At 36.9% G+C, this 19354-nt stretch overlaps 2 protein-coding genes across 3 annotated transcripts in view; one reads left to right on the top strand and one right to left on the bottom strand.

Moving 5' to 3' along the window:
• Positions 1-1489: 1489 nt before the first annotated feature.
• parvg (parvin, gamma) lies at positions 1490-11588 on the top strand. The gene is made up of 13 exons (XM_084095569.1): positions 1490-1646; positions 2832-2897; positions 5069-5136; positions 5285-5387; positions 5546-5686; positions 5773-5888; positions 6879-6934; positions 7040-7074; positions 7208-7269; positions 7352-7420; positions 9841-9942; positions 10293-10365; positions 10950-11588. Exons 2-13 carry the CDS (start codon positions 2840-2842, stop codon positions 11021-11023), a joined length of 957 nt encoding a protein of 318 aa, XP_083951695.1. The 5' UTR covers positions 1490-1646; positions 2832-2839; the 3' UTR covers positions 11024-11588.
• Positions 11589-15636: 4048 nt separating this feature from the next.
• shisal1b (shisa like 1b) overlaps positions 15637-19354 on the bottom strand; it is a 42393-nt gene continuing 38675 nt past the window's right edge. For both annotated transcript variants that reach the window (XM_084095412.1, XM_084095411.1), the window contains one exon: positions 15637-16315. In XM_084095412.1, the coding sequence (XP_083951538.1) occupies position 16315 (1 nt within the window). In that variant the 3' untranslated portion in view covers positions 15637-16314. The remainder of the gene's footprint in view (positions 16316-19354) is intronic.

The raw sequence follows: 19354 nt of genomic DNA, 5'->3' as shown, positions 1-19354 counted from the left end.
TAGTATAAATAGTGCAAATAGGTGTTGAGAAATTGAGAAAATTCCAAATTGGAAAAGTACACTTTTAAATACCCGGATGATGCACTTAATTAACCGAATTCATGCACTCAACTGTCGCAGCTTTAATTATGTAGCGGAGGGGGAGGGGCTATCAGACTTCGATGTTGAATTGGAAAATTACCATTTAAAACTCATACACTACACGGTTAAGTACATAGTGCATAAGTAAATAGGCTAGTGTATTGTGCATTTGGAACGCAACTATAATATTCGAAAAACAGTAGGCGAAAAGAGTAGTATGTCCGAATACAAACGAAAAACAGTAGGCGAAAAGTACCTGGAAGAGTCATGGAGTTGTTTTTTTTTTTTTTTTTTTTTTTGGACTTTTGACAACTCGAGCTGTACGGTTCTGGATAAATTTAGAATCACAGTTTCTTCGTTTAAAATAGTTTACAATTCTCTCATCTAAAATGTTAATTGCTGCAGTCTATTTAAATATGTTTAATGTGAATTAATTATTTTTTAAATAAGGTTGAATAAATGATTCAAGACTCACTCATAACGATTTAATTACTGGATGAATCAGTGACCATCTACTAACCACCCACAACACCCAAGAAACCACATAGTTTAACCCTAGCAACCACCCAGAGCACTTTACCAACTGCATAGCAACTTTCTAGCAACCATTCAGAATACTTTAGCAAGCACAGAGAACATCCATGCGGTCTGAGTGGTTACTACACTCAAACTACCTTAGCAATTGCATAGCAACTCACTAAAATCCACTCGGAACATGCAAGGAACCCAACAATAACATTCTAACAACCAATGATAACACCCAAGCAACCACATAGCAACATTCCGAACACCTTAGCTGCCTAACAACACCCTAGATGAGATTTGCATGGATTTCCATTTTTTTTGGGAACATGTAAACCATAGTTCCCAGTATGATTGTTTTTCCCAGGATGATGCGAATGTAAACAGATCCACAGATGGGCGAGTCTGAATCTAAATAATCTTGTTGTTTTCAGATGCTCCTTTGAGGGTCTTTTTTTTTCAGTTGTTTGTTCTGGATTCAAACTTGCGTTTAATGGGGGAATTCATTGGGATGGTAACCATGGTAACCCTCCAGCCCAAATTACCTCTGTTTTTTCTCGTCAAAGGGAGGCGTTCTCACAGTCACAGAAAGAGAGAGAGGAAAATGTATGCAATTGTTGCTCACAAACCTGGAGAGTGTTATTTTGAAGAGAGGAAACGTTAGATCACTATTTGGTTGTTTACTAATAAGCGTTACTGTTAGTTACTGACTCACATGTCATGTTTGGATCTCCTGTAAGTTCTGTTCGAGGGTACGTGTTTGATGCAGTGTGTGACAGTTTCAGAACATATTTTGTGCAGTAGCTACAAAATAGAAAAAAAGGGGAAGTGCTGTCTTACCACTTCCTGTCTAATGTTTGAAATAGGCCTCACCCATATTCGAGTTCTTGTTTTTGTTTTTAGCTGATTCAGAAAGATGGTTGGTTGTTTTGTAGAAGTAAATCGATTCTTGTAGGGAAGGTGACTGGACCATTTGGACGGCGTTTCATCTACTGCCACACAGATAGAAGAAAGATTTCTCCAGACGTGTGGCAAGAGCTGAGGTGAAAGTTTTGACAGCAAACATGACAGGATTGTATTGCTCAGATATTACTCTTTCGTAGCTCAGCAGACTTCATAGATTTATCTGTTTAAGGATCGCTTCGCCTTTGTCTCAGACTTTTTCTCCTAGAATTGGAAAATGGGCAAAACTGTTGTTGTACATGAATTCTAAAGCTATGTGAATGTGGATAGCAAATCCCAGATAATTTGGTTCTGAAATTGTTTGGTAAGAAATATTTGTAAGAATGTAATAATGACCACATTATGGAGATCTTTTCTAAAACTCTACAGGAGATTGAATCACTTTTTCTTCTCAGGAGAAACATCTAAAAGCAAAAGTCTCCATTTGCTCTCCATTAAGTCATTGCTGTCTATGAGAAATAATTGAGACATAATTCAAAGGAATAGTTCACTCAAAAATTAATATTATAATGTTTTTATGTTCTTTCTGGGGCTTTATGCCTTCACCTGCTATCTGAATTATCGTAAAGTTTCCTAGTTCAAAAATTGGACATGAACGCCCTCTCAAGTCAAAATTCGAATGCGATGAGCTCGTAATATCGACTTCAAAAGTGGGAAGTAGGAAATTTCCGAAAGCACGTGCAGGCAGTATAAATGGCATGGTCACTATGGAAGAACTGCACTAAAGTTCCACAGCATTTGTGTTTGAAACGACCGTTAATATGACAGTATTCATTTTTGGCCGAACTAGGAGATCTTATTTCTTTCCCTTTCTTGTTTTTTCCACCCTTTCTTTCTGTGTCTCCGAGTCTCACAGCATGTTTTTGTTGTCAGTGAGGTTTATGTTTCCCCCGTCAGTCTGTGTTATGTCAATGTGGGCTGGCTTGCGTGATACAGGAAGGCAGAAATCTTGTCCTCCTTTCAGCGCGAGATCTCCCGCAGACGTGTGTGTGTGTGTGTGTGTGTGTTGTGGAGATTCTCCGTCCTTGTGTTTTGACGTTTGAAGTCGGCTTCGGTTCGCCGCACTTCATCATAGCCATAAAAATGTCCATACGAAAACAAAACCTCGAGATGAATCGAGTCCTTGAAATTCCTTCAGGGCACAAACACGCAGACAGAACCCGAACCTCACTTGTTTTTCAAAACAGAAGCACTAGAAATCAAATGTCTGCTGAGTAAAACTATTATGAAGTTCACTTTTTGACAAAAACAATGTTTTGAAACAGTCAAAAGAATGACAGACTGTGGAGCTGAAGAGAAAATGGACGAAACCAGCAATCGTCAGGCCCTGGGTGAGCAGTGCACATTCATCTCAACATCAATCCAGTTTACATTCTTCTATCATGCACTTAAAATGTTAGTTCACCCAAAAATAAAAAATATCCAATAATTTACTCACGCTTAAGCCATCCCAGGTGTAAATGACTTTCTTCTTTCAGCCAAACACAATCAGAGTTATATTAAAAATATCCTGGCTCTTCCAAGCTTTATAATTGGAGTGAATAAAGCCTGAGTTTTTGAAGGCCAAAAAAGTGCATCCATCCGTCATAAAAGTAATCCATACAGCTCCAAGAGGTTTAATAAATCCTTCTGAAGTGAAGTGATGCATTTCTGTTAGAAAAATATCCATATTTATAACTTTATAAACTATAATCACTGGCTTCCGGTAATGGCCGTTGCCCAGCCCTCTTCTAGTTCAACTCAAGCTCCTCTTCTCTTATAATGAAATCCTCTGACATTTCTCTTTAAAATTCTTGTTTTAGACTTCTTATTCGTGACCGGTGTTTTGTTTTGCTCTATCCTCTGCTCTTCCAAAATATGGATATTTTTCATGCAAAAATGCATCGCTTCACTTCAGAAGGCCTTTATTAATCCCCTGGAGCCATATCGATTACTTTTATGATGGATGGATGCACTTTTGTTTTGTCCTTTAAAATCTCAGGTAGGGGAGCACGGGGCACAACCTAACGCGGGGCTAGTTGTAACACGCTTGTTTTAAATACTTCCGCACATGCTAGGATGACGAAACTTTGTGTATTTACTAGTTGCCATATCAACACTATATAGGAAAAAAATTCCGCCAAAATTATTATTTTTTTGGAAGATATCCATAGACATTTATTAAACCATAGCAAAAGTAAATTTCTTACTTAAGTTAATTTTTCATCTCTATTTTTTGTGTTTATTTAAAATAAGACAAATCTGATATTATTTTAATCTCCAATATGTTATTTAACTGTTGAGATAGTTATTTAATGCTTCGCTAACTAGCAGAAGACACTAGCAGGGTTTAAATCCCAGTTGTGCAGGCGGGGGCATGTTGTCACACTGCGTTACAATGTGCCCCTATTAGAAATATGCTATTATATTCTATACTTTTATTAATTTTATTGAGAAAACGTGAGAAAAAGGTGAATAAAGACTGAGAGTTTTGAACTATGTTGTATAGCTGTGTTTTCATGTGTTCGTAGTCAAAACTCAAAAATTTGTTTATATTTAATTATTAAAAATTGCCATTATTTTATATGAAAAAGTTTTTTAATTGTATTTTATTTAGAAAATATTTTAGTTTGTTTTGTATATTTTTTTTATTAGATCAGATAACATTTTAAGCTGTCATATGTTATGTTACAATGTGCCCCACACATGTTACAATGTACCCCACCTATGGGGCATGTTGTCACATTTCACTTCCATTCTTTCGGGGTATATCAAGAAAAAAGTATATACTGTATTAATAAAACAAAAACACATAATTGTACTAGACATGTGGGAAATTAATGTGGGAAAAAATAAATACTCTAAACCATAAGTAGATTTACACAAACTGAGAAAGTCAAAAAGTGTTACTTTGTGCCCCGCTCTCCCCTACCATTCACTCCCATTATAAAGCTGGGAAGATCCACGATATTTTTTTATTTAACTCTGATTGTGTTTGGCTGAAAGAAGAAAGTCATATACATGATGGCATGAGGGTGAGTAAATTATGGGATAATTTTCATTTTTGGGTGAATTAACCCTTTAAGAATGTACAAACTTTTGGCTACAGTATGTACACATGTTGAGACTAGTGTTGGGTAACCAAACAATTGATGTGCCCCATTGACTTCCATAGTATGAAAAAATATATACCATGGAAGTCAATGGGGCCCATCAACTGTTTGGTTACCGACATTGCAGTAAAATTGACAATTTTAAAAGAAACTTGAAACAAACTCATTGCTATATAGAGTGCAAAGGGTTATGGGTAACATTAGCACAAATGTTGACTATTTGACTTGCTATTTTGAACATACTATGACTCAGGACAGACTAATCCTAATCTTCTTTATAGTAAGTATAGTATGTGAAATAGAATGCAGTCACAGTCTTTTATGAAGGGCAGATCCAGTGTTTAGCTGAAAGAAATAAACATCCTAAAACGTATAATGTGGCATATGATGTGTTTTATTGTGGATTAAAGGAACAGAGAGAAGAATGATCATTCAACCGACATCTTTAGAAGACCCCAAACTCAACAAACTTAAAGAGGTGAGATGCATCAACTTTTTTGGGGTGGTGTGGCATAGTTATCAAAAACATTATTGATTAGTTCTTGTGCAAACCCACTTCCCTCAATGTGAGCATCATTGGGTGAGGGTGTCTAAATATCTGGATTTTCCATGTTGCTTCGAGGTAGGTTTTGGTGGAGTGGATCAACACAACCCTGAAAATTGAACATATTGTGGTGCGATCGCTGGAGGAAGACCTGTATGACGGACTCGTCCTTCATCACCTGCTACGTAAGAATCACGTCAGAGCAAGAACGCTCTGAACAGGCACATTATTTAGTGAACCTCACATGCTTAAATGTCATGAAAGTGATGTCACAATGCAGAAAATATAATGCTGCATATAACAGGCAATATCTGTGAAATATCTGTGTATGTTGTGAATGCAGGCAGGTTAGCAGGTGTGCATTTAAATGTAGAGGAGATTGCGTTGAGTACTGATGTCCAGCTACGGAAACTAGATGCCATCCTGACAGCTCTGAACGAGACCTTCGGGCTTAATGAGGAAACGGCCAAATGGAACGTTAAACGTGAGCCGATCAGATCAGATCTTGTCAATGACCAGTTTACATATTTATGAGCATACGCCCACTGTTCTCCCTCTCCAATCTGTCAGTCATTCACAGCAGGGACCTGTTGGCTACATTACATCTTCTGGTTGCTATTGTGAGGCGTTTCCAACCCGATCTGGCACTGCCTGTAAACGTCAGCGTGGAGATCGTTCAGTGTGAGGTGATTGATTAATGCAAATTATTTGAATGTGCATACTAAATGTTTCAAGAGCAGGATATTAAAGAGGGGTGTGCAAAACACACTGCCATAATACTGCTGTTTAGGTGGTTGCCAGGGTGTTGTCGCTTACATGCCAAAATGAGTTCACTTCCTAGTTTCAATGATATTCTGCTCTTCAGATACAACTAATTATTTGAAATATTAATATATAATGAGAAAAAGTAGTTTTCATAATTTTTCACAATTCATCACTGCATATTATAAAATGAAATAAAATGAAAATGCATATTATAATAAACAATTATTTTCTTAACATTTAAGAATTTGTCATCACATATTATTTGAAAAAAATGTATATGCGTATTATAATGAACAATTGTTTTCATAATTTTTTACCATTCATCATTGCATATTATTTGCATCATAAAGTAATATACGTGTAAAAATAATGAAAACATTTGTCCATTATAACAGTGCAACACTGTATATTATTTTCTAAATGAATATGAAAATTGATTCAATATTTTTTCACAATTCATCATTGCATATTATATTTTTTTTTTGCATATTATAATGAACAATGTTTTCATCATTTTTCACAATTCATGTATGTATATTTAAAAAAAATTATATTACAATGAAAATTGATCTCACAGTTTTTCGTTGCATATTATTTGAAAAAATAATATGCATATTAAAATGAACAATTGTTTTTTAACTTTTTACAATTCATCACTGAATATTGTTTGAAAAAAATATGCATATTATGTAAAGTAAAAAAATCATTCTAAATTAGATCATATAATCAAAGATGCACATCCATAGAAAAATTATATTAACCAATAGTATAAGAGCCTAATACCCATCATCCAATCAACACTTACATGATTTCTCTTTAAAAATATTCCCTGAGAAGTTAAATTACTAAATTACTACAAAAGTTAGATGTTCATGTTGTCAGCATTCATTAAAATCTCATTTGTTAACCAGGTCACAAAAACTGGCATCAAGGCAGACAAGCAGACTGAATTCATCACATTTCAAAGGTCTGTGAAGAACCTCCTTCCCTATTAAACATGTTTAACATCACTTTGAAACTCAGTGACAATGTCCAAAGCAGTGTTTTCATGGTGCGTTGTGTGTCTCCGCAGTAATTCCAGTGAAGAGCTTGAGAAAGAATCTAACAGTGAGTCAAACGGAGGCTGAACTCTGAGCCTTTTCATTTCCATATTTATAAGCATCAGTAACTTTCAGATAGCGGAGGCGTATAAAGAAGAAAGCGTTTGCTTCTTAATCTCTCTCTTGCAATGTCTTTGCAGAGGAATGCCCCATTGATGAGCTCTTCAAGCTGGAGGCTCACAAAATTGAGACCGTGAAAAAGGTTCGGATCCAGTTCCTCACGTGTCTAAATGTAGTCTTTGACCCAAATCTTTCACCGCTTCATCAAGTTTTCTTTTCTACAGGCCATTCTGCACTTTGTGAATAAGAACATGTTATCTCTGGGACTGAACGTGACAGACATTGACAAACAGGTGTGCAACTCTGATCAACTAGATCAACTTACACTGCCATTAAATTTTTTGTTGTTGAAAAAAACTAATACTTTTATTCAGCAAGGGCACATTAAATTGACCAAAACTTACTGTAAAGAAACGTATAATCTTTAAAGGGTAACTCTCGCCAAAATGAAACCTAGGGTCTTTTTGTTAATCTACCCGAGGCAAACTTTCGTTTAAAAGCATAATCAGGATGGAAACGCCACTTTTAAGTTTGACCGTATTTTCGCTTTGGTCAAATTGCCTTTTGAATGGGAGTTCTTGGGGCACTTCTATGATAGCATCAAAAATCATAACCCTAACCCTAACCCAGTAAGAAGGCTCGACACAACATGAAACTTTGCTGGAAGTATCACCAGGGGCTCTACACATGAACTCCAGCATTGAGAACATTGTTTGTGTACACAGAGTTTACTAAAAAGAAAGAATTTATACAACTCACTGAAGCTGTGTCCGCCGGCATTTTGACAGTCAAAAATAGCCGATCTCCAAATGTGAATGAATTGACTCTGAATTTTGGTATTGCTTCTTATATGAGGATCCTTTTTCAAATACAAGGTCATTATTGATTTTCACTAACGACGACAAAACAACAAATTATCCGTGAATTTATATGGAACTAAGCTTTAGGAGCTTTCCATATTTACTCTCCTCCCTGTTACGTTGCATTCGGAGATCGGCTATTTTTGACTGTCAAAATGCTGGCGGACGGAAACAACAACAGCTACAGTGAGTTGTTCAAACTCTTTCTTTTTAGTAAACTCTGTGTACACAAACAATGTTCTCAATGCTCGAGTTCATGTGTAGAGCCCCTGGTGATACTTCGAGTTTCATGTTGTGTCGAGCCTTCTTAGAGTTTTAAAAATAGCTTTATTTTTAAAGATGCTATCATAGAAGTGCCCCTAGCACTCCCATTCAAAAGGCAATTTGACCAAAACGAAAATACGGTCAAACTTAAAAGTGGCGTTTCCATTATAATTATGCTTTTAAACGAAAGTTTGCCTCGGGTAGATTAACAAAAAGACCCTAGGTTGCATTTTGGTGACAGTAATCCTTTAAATAAAGTTGTCACAGGAATAAATGTCATTTTAAAGTATATTTAAATAGAAAATGGTTGTTTAATTGTAATAATATTTCACAATAATACAGTTTTTGTGGATTTTTAATTCAAATACATGCAGCCTTGGTAAGTATAAAAGACTTCTTTCAAAAACATTTAAAAATCTTGCCAACCCCAAACTTTTGAACGGTAGTGTATAAGGTTAGTCAAAGTTATTTTTGCACTGAAAATTTGGTTTTATATTAAAGGGATCATGACATGGATTTCTGTTATGATTGGCTAACGTCATTGCATAGGAAACAGTATCAACATCCACTCGCTACTGCACGTGAGTAAGTGTTTTGAAAACATTGTCCATATAAAACCGTCATTTACAGACAAAGATTTGTGAAATCATTTACTCACAGTTTGTGATGCAGCTGCTGATCAGATCCAATACAGTTGCTTCTTCATCTGTCAACAAAAGCTTCTTTATGAACCATTACACTGTGCCTCATTTACAAAGCAAAATGCTCAGAACAAACATATAATCCTCCGATGCGATCCGGGACGCCATTAAAATAAACCATCCGCTTGTTTCCACTTGTGACACTGCGATCCTTCTGAAGTCTGTACAGAGACGCAAACCAAAAACAAAGTTTAAACAAAGTGAATGTTCTTTAACTTGTCCATTTGTCCTGTTGTCAGTAGACTCAAGCGCGAAGAGTGTGTCAGAGACTGAACGCGCATCTGTATACTGTATCCAGTGTAGACAGCATCAGGGATTATAATGGCTTTTTGACGTGACACGACACTCTCATCCAGTGTAGGCACATGTCAGTCTCTAAGCGACTGAACGCCAGTGGTGCGATGATGTGAAACTATTCATCAATGTCTTTCTCTGGATGCAGGCATATGCAAATGTATTTGCCTGTGTGATATTACAGATCCCGCAATATTAAAAACAAGCCTTTTTGGAGCTTGAGTAAATGCTTTGTTTATAATGAAGAGGGCGTTTTAAGATGTGAAACTTGCTGGATGTTTTAATGGTACAAAGACCTCTTAGATCAAGGCGAATTTGATTTCTCATGTCATGACCCCTTTAACAATCTCCATTTTCCTTCTGAATCAACAGGTTTTTATTTTATTTTATGTAAATGCTCTGTTATGATTGGTTAACATCTTTGCATGTGGAAAAAGTAATGTTACATGTGGCCCTAAACAAAAAAAAACTCAACTACTAGTAAGATAATTGCAAAAGATAAAAAAGAAAATGATTTGAGCCCTTTATTGGCTTGTTTTTGTAATCTCACATTCATGTTTGATATGTTTATGTTTTAAAATGTGATATTGTTAGATTGCAGACGGAGTGATTCTGCTCTTGTTGATCGGGCAGTTGGAGGGCTTCTTCATTCCACTGAGCGACTTCTTCCTTTGTCCTGTCGGGAGCTCGGAAATGGTGAGAACCCGAGAAAACATTTCGAGTTTTGACACGAGAACCACGTTGTTAGTGACCTCCATTGCAGTTTGCAACAAGAAGCAAAATTGAATCCAGGCTTATGGGATTTTACATCAGTGTAACTTCACATGCACCTCCAGGAGGTGTCTCGCCATCGTATAATTACGTCTCTTAGGATGACTGGATATGACAGCACAGCAGCATAAGGCAGGTTAAGAACCTGAGGGTAATGCAAAAGACAGAAATCAAAACTAATGATGTTACGGTTAGAACTTGCAGTGTTGTGGTTTTACAACATTTGTTTGTTTCTGATTCTAATCTTTTTACCATTGATGTTTGTTCACCTGCAGCTCCATAATGTGACGCTTGCATTGGATCTTCTCATAGACCGAGGGCTTCCGGTTCAGTCCATTGACCCTCAAGGTAATTATTTTGAGACCATCCGAGCTAGTGAGCTGCCTAGTGTCAAAGTGTGCATCCTAAACAAAACCACTCAACACTTTTAAAAATAAAGGTTCTTTTTTGGCATCGATGGTTCCATAAAGAATCTTTAACATTTATGTAAACTTTCAATTGCTTAAAAGGTTCTTTATAGTGTAAAACGTTTATTTAATACTGAAAGGTTCTTTGGGGAACCAATTTTTTTTTTTTTTTTTTTGGCATTGCTGTGAAAACTTACCTGTTTTGAACCTTTATTTTTTAAAAGTGAAGAAACTCGAATCTTATTAGGAAGCATCATTTTCTTGCTGTTTGATATTATGCACACAAATCAACAACTCTCTTACTTCGTCTTCCATCTTGGATTACATTTTTTCTCTGAGCTTGTCACAATGCAACACAATATAATGGCATTACCTTCTTCATGAAGGACATGTTCACTACTGCTTGAAACAAAACCCCTATTTAGGCTGTTTTTTGTGTACTTATTCAATAGAATAGCTGTTAGCAAGTGATGATCTGCCAGGTTGTTCATTCACTAATAAGCTAATTGCTCATGTTTCTTACAGACATTGTTTCCCAAGATGTTCCAGCCACTGTGAAAGTGCTGTATCACTTATTCAAGAGGCACAAATACAAATAATCTAGCCACTCCCAAACTGTCAATTCAATAAAAACTTCCATGATGTTTTAATAACCAAATTAAAGGTATAGCGGAGGATTTTTTTACTTCCGGGTGGAATGCCTATACTATTGGTCCTCCTAATTGTCAATCATTCTGGTGAATCAATCAAACTTTCCAAAAAGTGGAGAGGGCGGGTCTTATCTAAAATTCGGAATGATCCTCCGCTATACCTTTAACTGTACATTTGTGACTTTCTTCTTACTAAAAATCAGAGGCACGGAGTTGACAGTCAGATCACTTTGGCACTCAGAGTGAGAACACATTAGGAGCAATTGTACAGAGTGTCTCTGAACCATTTGAAGAGGCTTCAGAACGGAAATGAGAGAACATGGCCACTCATCTCATCATGGAAATTGCATTTGGATGCCGACAGCTTCAGTTTAATTTCATCTTTTCACTCTTCCACTTTAAATGTTTTTTTCTTTTCTTTTTCTTTTGGACAAATGCACATTAGTCTTAATGTATCGCTCAGCATTTTTCTGCTGACTTGCAGCTTGTCTTCAAATAAAAGTGGCACATAACATCTCTGTAACGATGTCCCTTTTATCTTCAATATACTTTAAGTATAATGTGGTTGTGTTTGTGGTTAAGGTTTACCCCTTATGGGGACAAAATGTCCCCACAAAGATGGCAATATCCGAAATCCATGTCCTTCTGGGGAATTTTTTTGGTCCCCATTAGGAAAACAGCTTATAAATCAAACTAAGTGTTTTGTTTTGTTTTTTAATGTAAAAATTCAGATGTATTCTGTGATAGGTAGGTTTAGGATTAGGGGATAGAATATATACTGTTTGTACAGTATAAAAATGATTATGTCTATGGAAAGTCCCCATAAAACATGAAAACCCAGCATGTGTCTGTGTGTGTGTGTGTGTGACGCACTTTGACGCACTTATCATTTTGAGTCTGAAGAGCCGTTTGTGGGAGCAAAACCATTTTTTATATAAAACAAATGTTGAGATATAAAGCTGAAAAAAAAGTAAATATGATCAAGATTTGCAAACCATACGTTTCGTTTTGGCGCTCCGTAATGTTGTGTCAGATCGTCGTCGGTGTGACTCAGTTGAAGCGCTCGCGTGAACCAGTGGTCTCTTCCTCTTAACCACTTTAAAACAAGACTTAACATCAGAAGAAGGTATGTTGAAAGATCCAGTACAACTTACTGAAACATAAACTGTCGTGTAATCGCCCAATAAGTGTTTCAACTTCGGAAAAACGTCAATTTAACGGCTTGTAAACAAAATGTCACGTGACGATACATTTTACCTCAGACAGTCATTCAATTTCGTTATAGCTAAAGAACTTCACTAAAATGCTGAATATATTATTAAATATTGATAAACTTTGATTAGAATGTGGACAAATACCAATGATACAGTGCAATCACATTATTTCTAAACTTTAGAGAAACTAAAACTCCTATTGTTGTCAACTGTAAAAGGGCATCTCTCACCCAGACTACCCCTCCATCCACCCCCGTAATTTAATTTCCTTAATGTGTGTTCTCTCAAATTGGATACGGTGAATGACTTCCATTTAATCTAAATGGCAAAAGCATTATGGGAGGTTTAAAAGAGTCTCCTCTCAGCGAAGAGGCCGGGATTCGAGGATGCTCTGATGGCGTTTTAATGGTGAATTGCCCTTGGGTAATTTTTTACCATTGCTGTTTCTGAGCAGGAAACATATAAGAGGCTGACATTTTTCATCCTAACGCCCGTTTGTTATTCGTTTATATTCATAACCGCAATATTTCAGCCTTTCTTATCCCTTGCCGTGGGCGTTAGTGTCATAAAAATGAATGAAATCTGTAGGATGGAGAGAGGTAAGAAAGCAGAGTGCAATAGAGACGTGTAGGTGGGTTGGACAGACAGATGGACAGAATGTCAGGAAATTCTCACATTAAAAACTTCAAAAGCATCCTACGTAATAACCCCGAGCGACCAAACGAAACCCCAATCTTGAACTCCACAGTGCTCTGATTATATGGGAAGATGGACCTGGGAGACACAAAACATCCGTCCCTGTCCAGTTCGCCCTCTGTGTCCACTCCAAGCCGGCTAATGATCGGCAGTGGTGGGGTGATTTCTGGGGTTAACAGGGAATACAGACGCCTGAAATGTTCGACTGAAACCCCATGCTGATGTCTCATCATCTCAGGCCTAAGGCAAAAAAAGAGTCTGAATCACTGCTGGAGATAAACTGTGGTAATAACAACACATAAACAAAAGTTCCAACTCTAAAAGTTTATTTTTTTCCTGTGCCCTACAAATTTGACGAAGTATAACATAATGCTACGTTGTACACAGTACCCACTTGTGAAACAATGATGAGAGTCATGTTTATGTGTTTACCAAAGCACCCGTTGCAAGGTAAACGGTGTACGAACAGGTGAAGATTGACAGTAAGGCAACGGTTTTCATGTTAATGTAGAGACTGGAGCATGACATTAGACTTTTTAGGTAATTTGTTGTAAGAGAAGCGTTTTTTTTTCAGCGGTGACTTGACAGTTGCAATCACGTACAGCAAATGCTGGCTTTCGATTCAAGCTCCCATAGTGGCAAGAATCCAATTATGATAATGATGACTTTCCTTGTTTCCTAGAACATCATGTTGATTGAAGGTTGAGGAATGACTCCTGGAAGGCGGTAACAGGTTGTTTAAAACCCACCCGGTGCTCGCCGATCCCTGATTCGAGTTCAGTCAGATTATTCAGAGTGACTAGCAATCAGCAAATGTCACCATTAGTAGGCTACACATTTTGATGTGGCACTCTTTAAATATAACATTCTAGCCATTTATTTGCATGGGTGAATTTCACAAATCATGCCAAATAAAATCGAAAGGAAAATAAGAAATTATATTTTGTTTAAAGAAAACAAAGCTTATTTTTAACACCATTTAGAGTTCTTATATTGTTTTCCTTAGTTCCTTAATGTTTATGAAAATGACACAAATTCCCCATAATTCTTGTTACTGTAATGCAAAAGATTTTATAATTTAAACAAATATTTCAATTGGTAGCATTTTTGTACTACCTTTCATGTATATTTCACATTAGTATTGTACTCTAATAATGTAAATTAGAATCATTTATTGGTAATAATTATACTTTAAAAAAAAACAAAGCAAAATGTAATGTAAAGAAATATAAATGTAAAATGTGTTTAATTTTCATGAAAGTCACATGCTTCAGATTATTCATGCAAAATATGATTTATTTTTTCCTTTTGATTTTAGAGGTGAAATGTGTGGAAGCTTGTTTCTGCCACAGAATAAAACATTTTAAAAGATAATTGCGACTTTTTATCTCACAATTGCGAGTTAACATCTCGCAATTCTGACTTGATTTCTCAGATTTGCGAGATATAAAGTCTGACATTTTTGCGACTTTTTCCCTCAGAATTGCGAGTTTATATCTCACAATTCTGACTTTATATCTCCCAATTGCATGTTATAAAGTCAGAAATTGCGACAGTTTCTGACAGAAACTGACAGTTCTTTATAACACACAATTGCGAGTTTATATCATGCAATTCAGGGATAAAAAGTGAGAAAAAAGTCAGAATTCTGAGATAAAAAGTCGCAATTACCTTTTTGATTTTTTTGATTTTGTGGCGGAAACAAGCTTCCTTAGAAATATGACCTGGAAACTGGACATATTTTCTGAACTCTGTTTTGGAAAATATGTCAAACTGAGCTGAAAGTTCAGCTGAAACATTTTTTGTAAACAAACACACCAGGGTGCAATCTTTGTAAGTGATTTTGTGCAGGCTTAGAAATGACCCAAACATCTTCGGCAGTTTCCATATGCTCTAGAATAGATGTGATGAATCACCGTCTGTCCTCCTGCCAACATACACCATAATTAAACTCACACCTGATGAAACCAGGGATCTCGTCCTCTGAGAAACCAGAGAACTCTGACCTTGAGCTTGTTTCTGAACCACCAATTACCTCAATCCAAAGATGGTGAAGCACAGCTGTTCTGCTTTACTAGTGTAATTGGGCTGTTGTCTTACAAAAACATTACCGTGGACTCCAAACAATAAACGTATTCAAAACTTATTGCTCAAAACACGCTGTCAGATGTGCTGTAATCCCTGTTTGGTGCAGAAGAGCTTGTTTCATAGACCTCATCTTGATGATACCATGTCACTCTTGAAATTTCAAAGACAATTTAGCCAAGTTTTGTTGGTCTTGGAACATTTCTATTAAACAATCATTGACCAAACCCTAATGATTGGTTGATGAGAATGCCATGTGCTGAAATCCTGAAATCTGATTGGCTGACAGTAATACTCTTCTAGAGCAAGCTTGACAAATACATTTCAACAGGCATGAGAAGCGGATAATTGCTTCCTTGCAAAATCAAGGCAAACAAAGTCCATCATTTCTACTGACCTTTGTGAAAATGAATTTCCTGTTTGCGTTGTCATGTTCAAGGAGTGTGTAATCATTTTTTCATTTCACCGGTCCACTCAAAAACTAAAGTGAAATGAACTCATCCGATCAATATCAATAGAGTAAATACCACTGAACAAAAAGTCTTCAGACATCTCAAAACAAACATACATAATGAACTCTTTAAGGCATGAAACAAGATGTGGGGGATAAAAAAAGCGCAGTTTAACACGATTTGCTACCTCACTGATTCTTACAAATGAGAAAATGTCAATTCACAACAGTAGTCAAAAAACGAACATTCACCGTACTATTTCATTTCACATCTTCACCGCAGAACCACCCACGACATGTGAGTTTTGATATTTACTGCAAAAAGGTCATTTAACTTCTGGAGTCATGAGAGTGCTTGAATCTTTTAAATTAGGTTCGACGACTTCATTCATCACTCATCGCTTTCCCCGACTATGAATAAATAAACAGACACCGCACAGTTACAGAGAGTTTAATCCAGAAGAGCTCACGAAACGGCTACATAGGTCCTCCAAAAGATGTCCTGGCTGAGTTCTGTGTCCATCGAAGTCCAGTTCGGTCTGAAGTCTGGTTCTGGACCTCCACAAATCTCAGAATCTCTCGTTCCCACACTTGTCCACGATTCTGAGTTGAGGTTCTGGGTTTGTCGAGGGGTTGAAAGTTGTGCTCTGTGAGATTTGGACCACATGGAGAGGCTTGGCGCAGACAGGCACCTGTGACATGAAGGTCCATGTGGCAGGGGCATGTACTACGTTTCCCATAATGCACTTCTTCACTGGGGGACTCCAACAGTTTGTCCTTACATTTGGTTGGTCTCTGTTGAAAAAGGAGCATAAAGAGTGATTAGAAGTAAATTGCAGGCAAAATAATGGCGTAATCCCTTTTAATAAGTACCAGAAACATTAAACAGCTCAACAGTCTTTTATATATTTATTTATATATATATATATATATATATATATATATATATATATATATATATATATATATATATAAAGATAGAGAGAGATATTAGCAAACATTACTCCAGTCTTCACATGATCCTTTAGAAATCATTCTCATATTCCGAGTTATTATGTTGAGTTATTTTCAATTATTATTGATGCTAATAATTAATAATGGTCCTTATTATTTTCTGGAATCGTTGATAAATAGAAATTTCAAAAGCTTTTTACAAAGCGTCCAAACTTTTCTGTCACTTTTGATCAATTTAATGCATCCTTGCTGAATAAAAAGTGTTCATTTTTTTCAGCAATAAAAACTGTTTTCAACATTTAAAATAATAAGAAATGTCCCTGATCAGAGCTGGAGCCCCATGAGGATCTGAACCGAAAAAATACACCAAAATAAATTAGATTTGAAAATGTATTCACATAGAAAATGTGAAATTGTAATAATATTCACAATATTGCTGTTTTACTGTATTTTTGATCAAAGAAATGCAGTCTTGCAGTAAAAACAAAACAAAAACCACATTTAATTTTTTTTAATTATTCAAAACTTTTGACCAGTGTATATATATATATATATATATATATATATATTATTTTTAAGACTTGTGGACTTTTTGTTCTCTGCTTAATCTGTGTCTGATAATAGTGTGAAAATGCATCTTCGGCTCAAGCCCTCTTGTCTACTGTAACGCTGGATCACCCTCCTGACAGATAACTAGCTACCATATGGACTGTGTTTCGGGATTAATTGGGCAAAATCTAGACAAGCCACCTGACTGGAGGCGGACTTGATTTTATTATAAATCATCTTATTGCAAACACACAAAGACACACACAAGCTTAGTCTTACACAGCCAGACTTTTGACTATCAGACCTAGAGCTGGCCATTTAGAGAGAAAGAGTCCATTTGATTGACATGTAAAGTGTTTTTAATTGCTTTATATGTTATTTAGAGGCAAGTTAATCTGAAATTGCACAACACGTATAGGACACTCAAGGACACTTGCATCTGTTAAATGCAAAATTAAATGTGAATGCAATGCATTTTTGAGTGCAATATGTGCAGAAGCTTCGTCTTTTTATGTAACTAGCAAAACATACTGAGATCACCTCCTCGGTGTGTGTGTATCTGAAGAGGTGGACAGCAGAAATGTCACACTCTGTGGCCTGTGTTTGGTTCGGCTCTTGGAGCACATGGACATGACAAGTGCAGGTTTCACTGCGCTCTTAAAGAAATCTGCCCACAGAACAAGAGAGAGAGACAGTGAGTTGGCAGACCTTCTCTAATAATACACCATGTGCTGCCTTCGAGTTCTCTCTCTGAATCCAGGCCATGTCACTGGTGTGAAACAGACATATGCACCCCTGACCAGACCGGGCAGAGAGCATGCTGGGAGATCAGTCCCAGAGCAGCAGGAGACTGAGAGGTTAGCCAGTGCGAACATTAGCCCAACATTAACCCAGAACTTACATCTCTATACAGCGCAACATTACCACCTCTTCAAAACAGCTTTGGGAATTGTAGTGAAATAGGATTCAATAAAAGAGCCGAAGAATCATTAGCGCCACACTGCACTGGTAGCGCTGTATGTTTGTGATTCACTCAAAAGAACCATTTCATAAAAATCATTCTCTCTGGAATCGAACTTCACTGGTCACACTATATTTGTGATTCGCTAAAAAGACTCATTTGAGTCATTCTCTTGGGAATCAGACTTAAATGGTTGTGCTGTATGTTTGTGATTCACTCAAAAGAACCGGGTCATAAGAGTCATGGAGTTGGACTTCACTGGTTGCGCTGTATGTTTGTGATTCACTCAAAAGAATCGGGTCATAAGGAGATGGAGTTGGACTTCACTGGTTGCGCTGTATGTTTGTGATTCACTCAAAAGAATCGGGTCATAAAAATCATTCTCCTTGGAATCGAACTTCACTGGTCACACTATATTTGTGATGTGCTAAAAAGAACTGACTCATTTGAGTCATTCTCTTGGGAATCGGACTTAAATGGTTGCTCTGTATGTTTGTGATTCACTCAAAAGAGCTGGCTCATAATAGTCGTCTCAGGAATCTGAATTCACAAATCACTGAATGTTTGTCTCTGAAAATAACCAGCTCCCTAGAGTCATCAGTTCTGGAATCGGACTGCACTGGCCACAATGTATATTTGTGATTCGCTCAAAAGAATCGGGTCATAAGAGTCATTCTCTCTGGAGTTGGACTTCACTGGTTGCGCTGTATGTTTGTGATTCACTCAAAAGAACCGGGTCATAAGAGTCATGGAGTTGGACTTCACTGACCACAATGTATGTTTGTGATTCACTCAAAAGAATCGGGTCATAAGAGTCATTCTCTCTGGAGTTGGACTTCACTGGTTGCGCTGTATGTTTGTGATTCACTCAAAAGAACCGGGTCATAAGAGTCATGGAGTTGGACTTCACTGACCACAATGTATGTTTGTGATTCACTCAAAAGAATCGGGTCATAAGAGTCTTTCTCTCTGTAGTTGGACTTCACTGGTAGCGCTGTATGTTAGTGATTCACTCAAAAGAACCGGGTCACAAGAGTCTTTCTCTCTGTAGTTGGACTTCACTGGTAGCGCTGTATGTTAGTGATTCACTCAAAAGAACCGGGTCATAAGAGTCATGGAATTGGACTTCACTGGTAGCGCTGTATGTTAGTGATTCACTCAAAATAACCGGGTCATAAGAGTCATTCTCTCTGGAATCGAACTTCACTGGTCACACTATATTTGTGATTCGCTAAAAAGAACTGACTCATTTGAGTCATTCTCTCGGGAATCAGACTTAAATGGTTGCGCTGTATGTTTGTGATTCGCTAAATGGCTCATAAGAGTAATCTCTCAGGAATCTGAATTCATAAATCACTGAATGTTTGTCT

The sequence above is a fragment of the Abramis brama genome, assembly GCF_963993115.1.
Source record: "Abramis brama genome assembly, chromosome: 20".
In the NCBI taxonomy this organism is placed as follows: domain Eukaryota; kingdom Metazoa; phylum Chordata; class Actinopteri; order Cypriniformes; family Leuciscidae; genus Abramis; species Abramis brama.
Note: the sequence above shows the minus strand (reverse complement) of the source record. Positions and strands in the feature narration are given on the sequence as shown.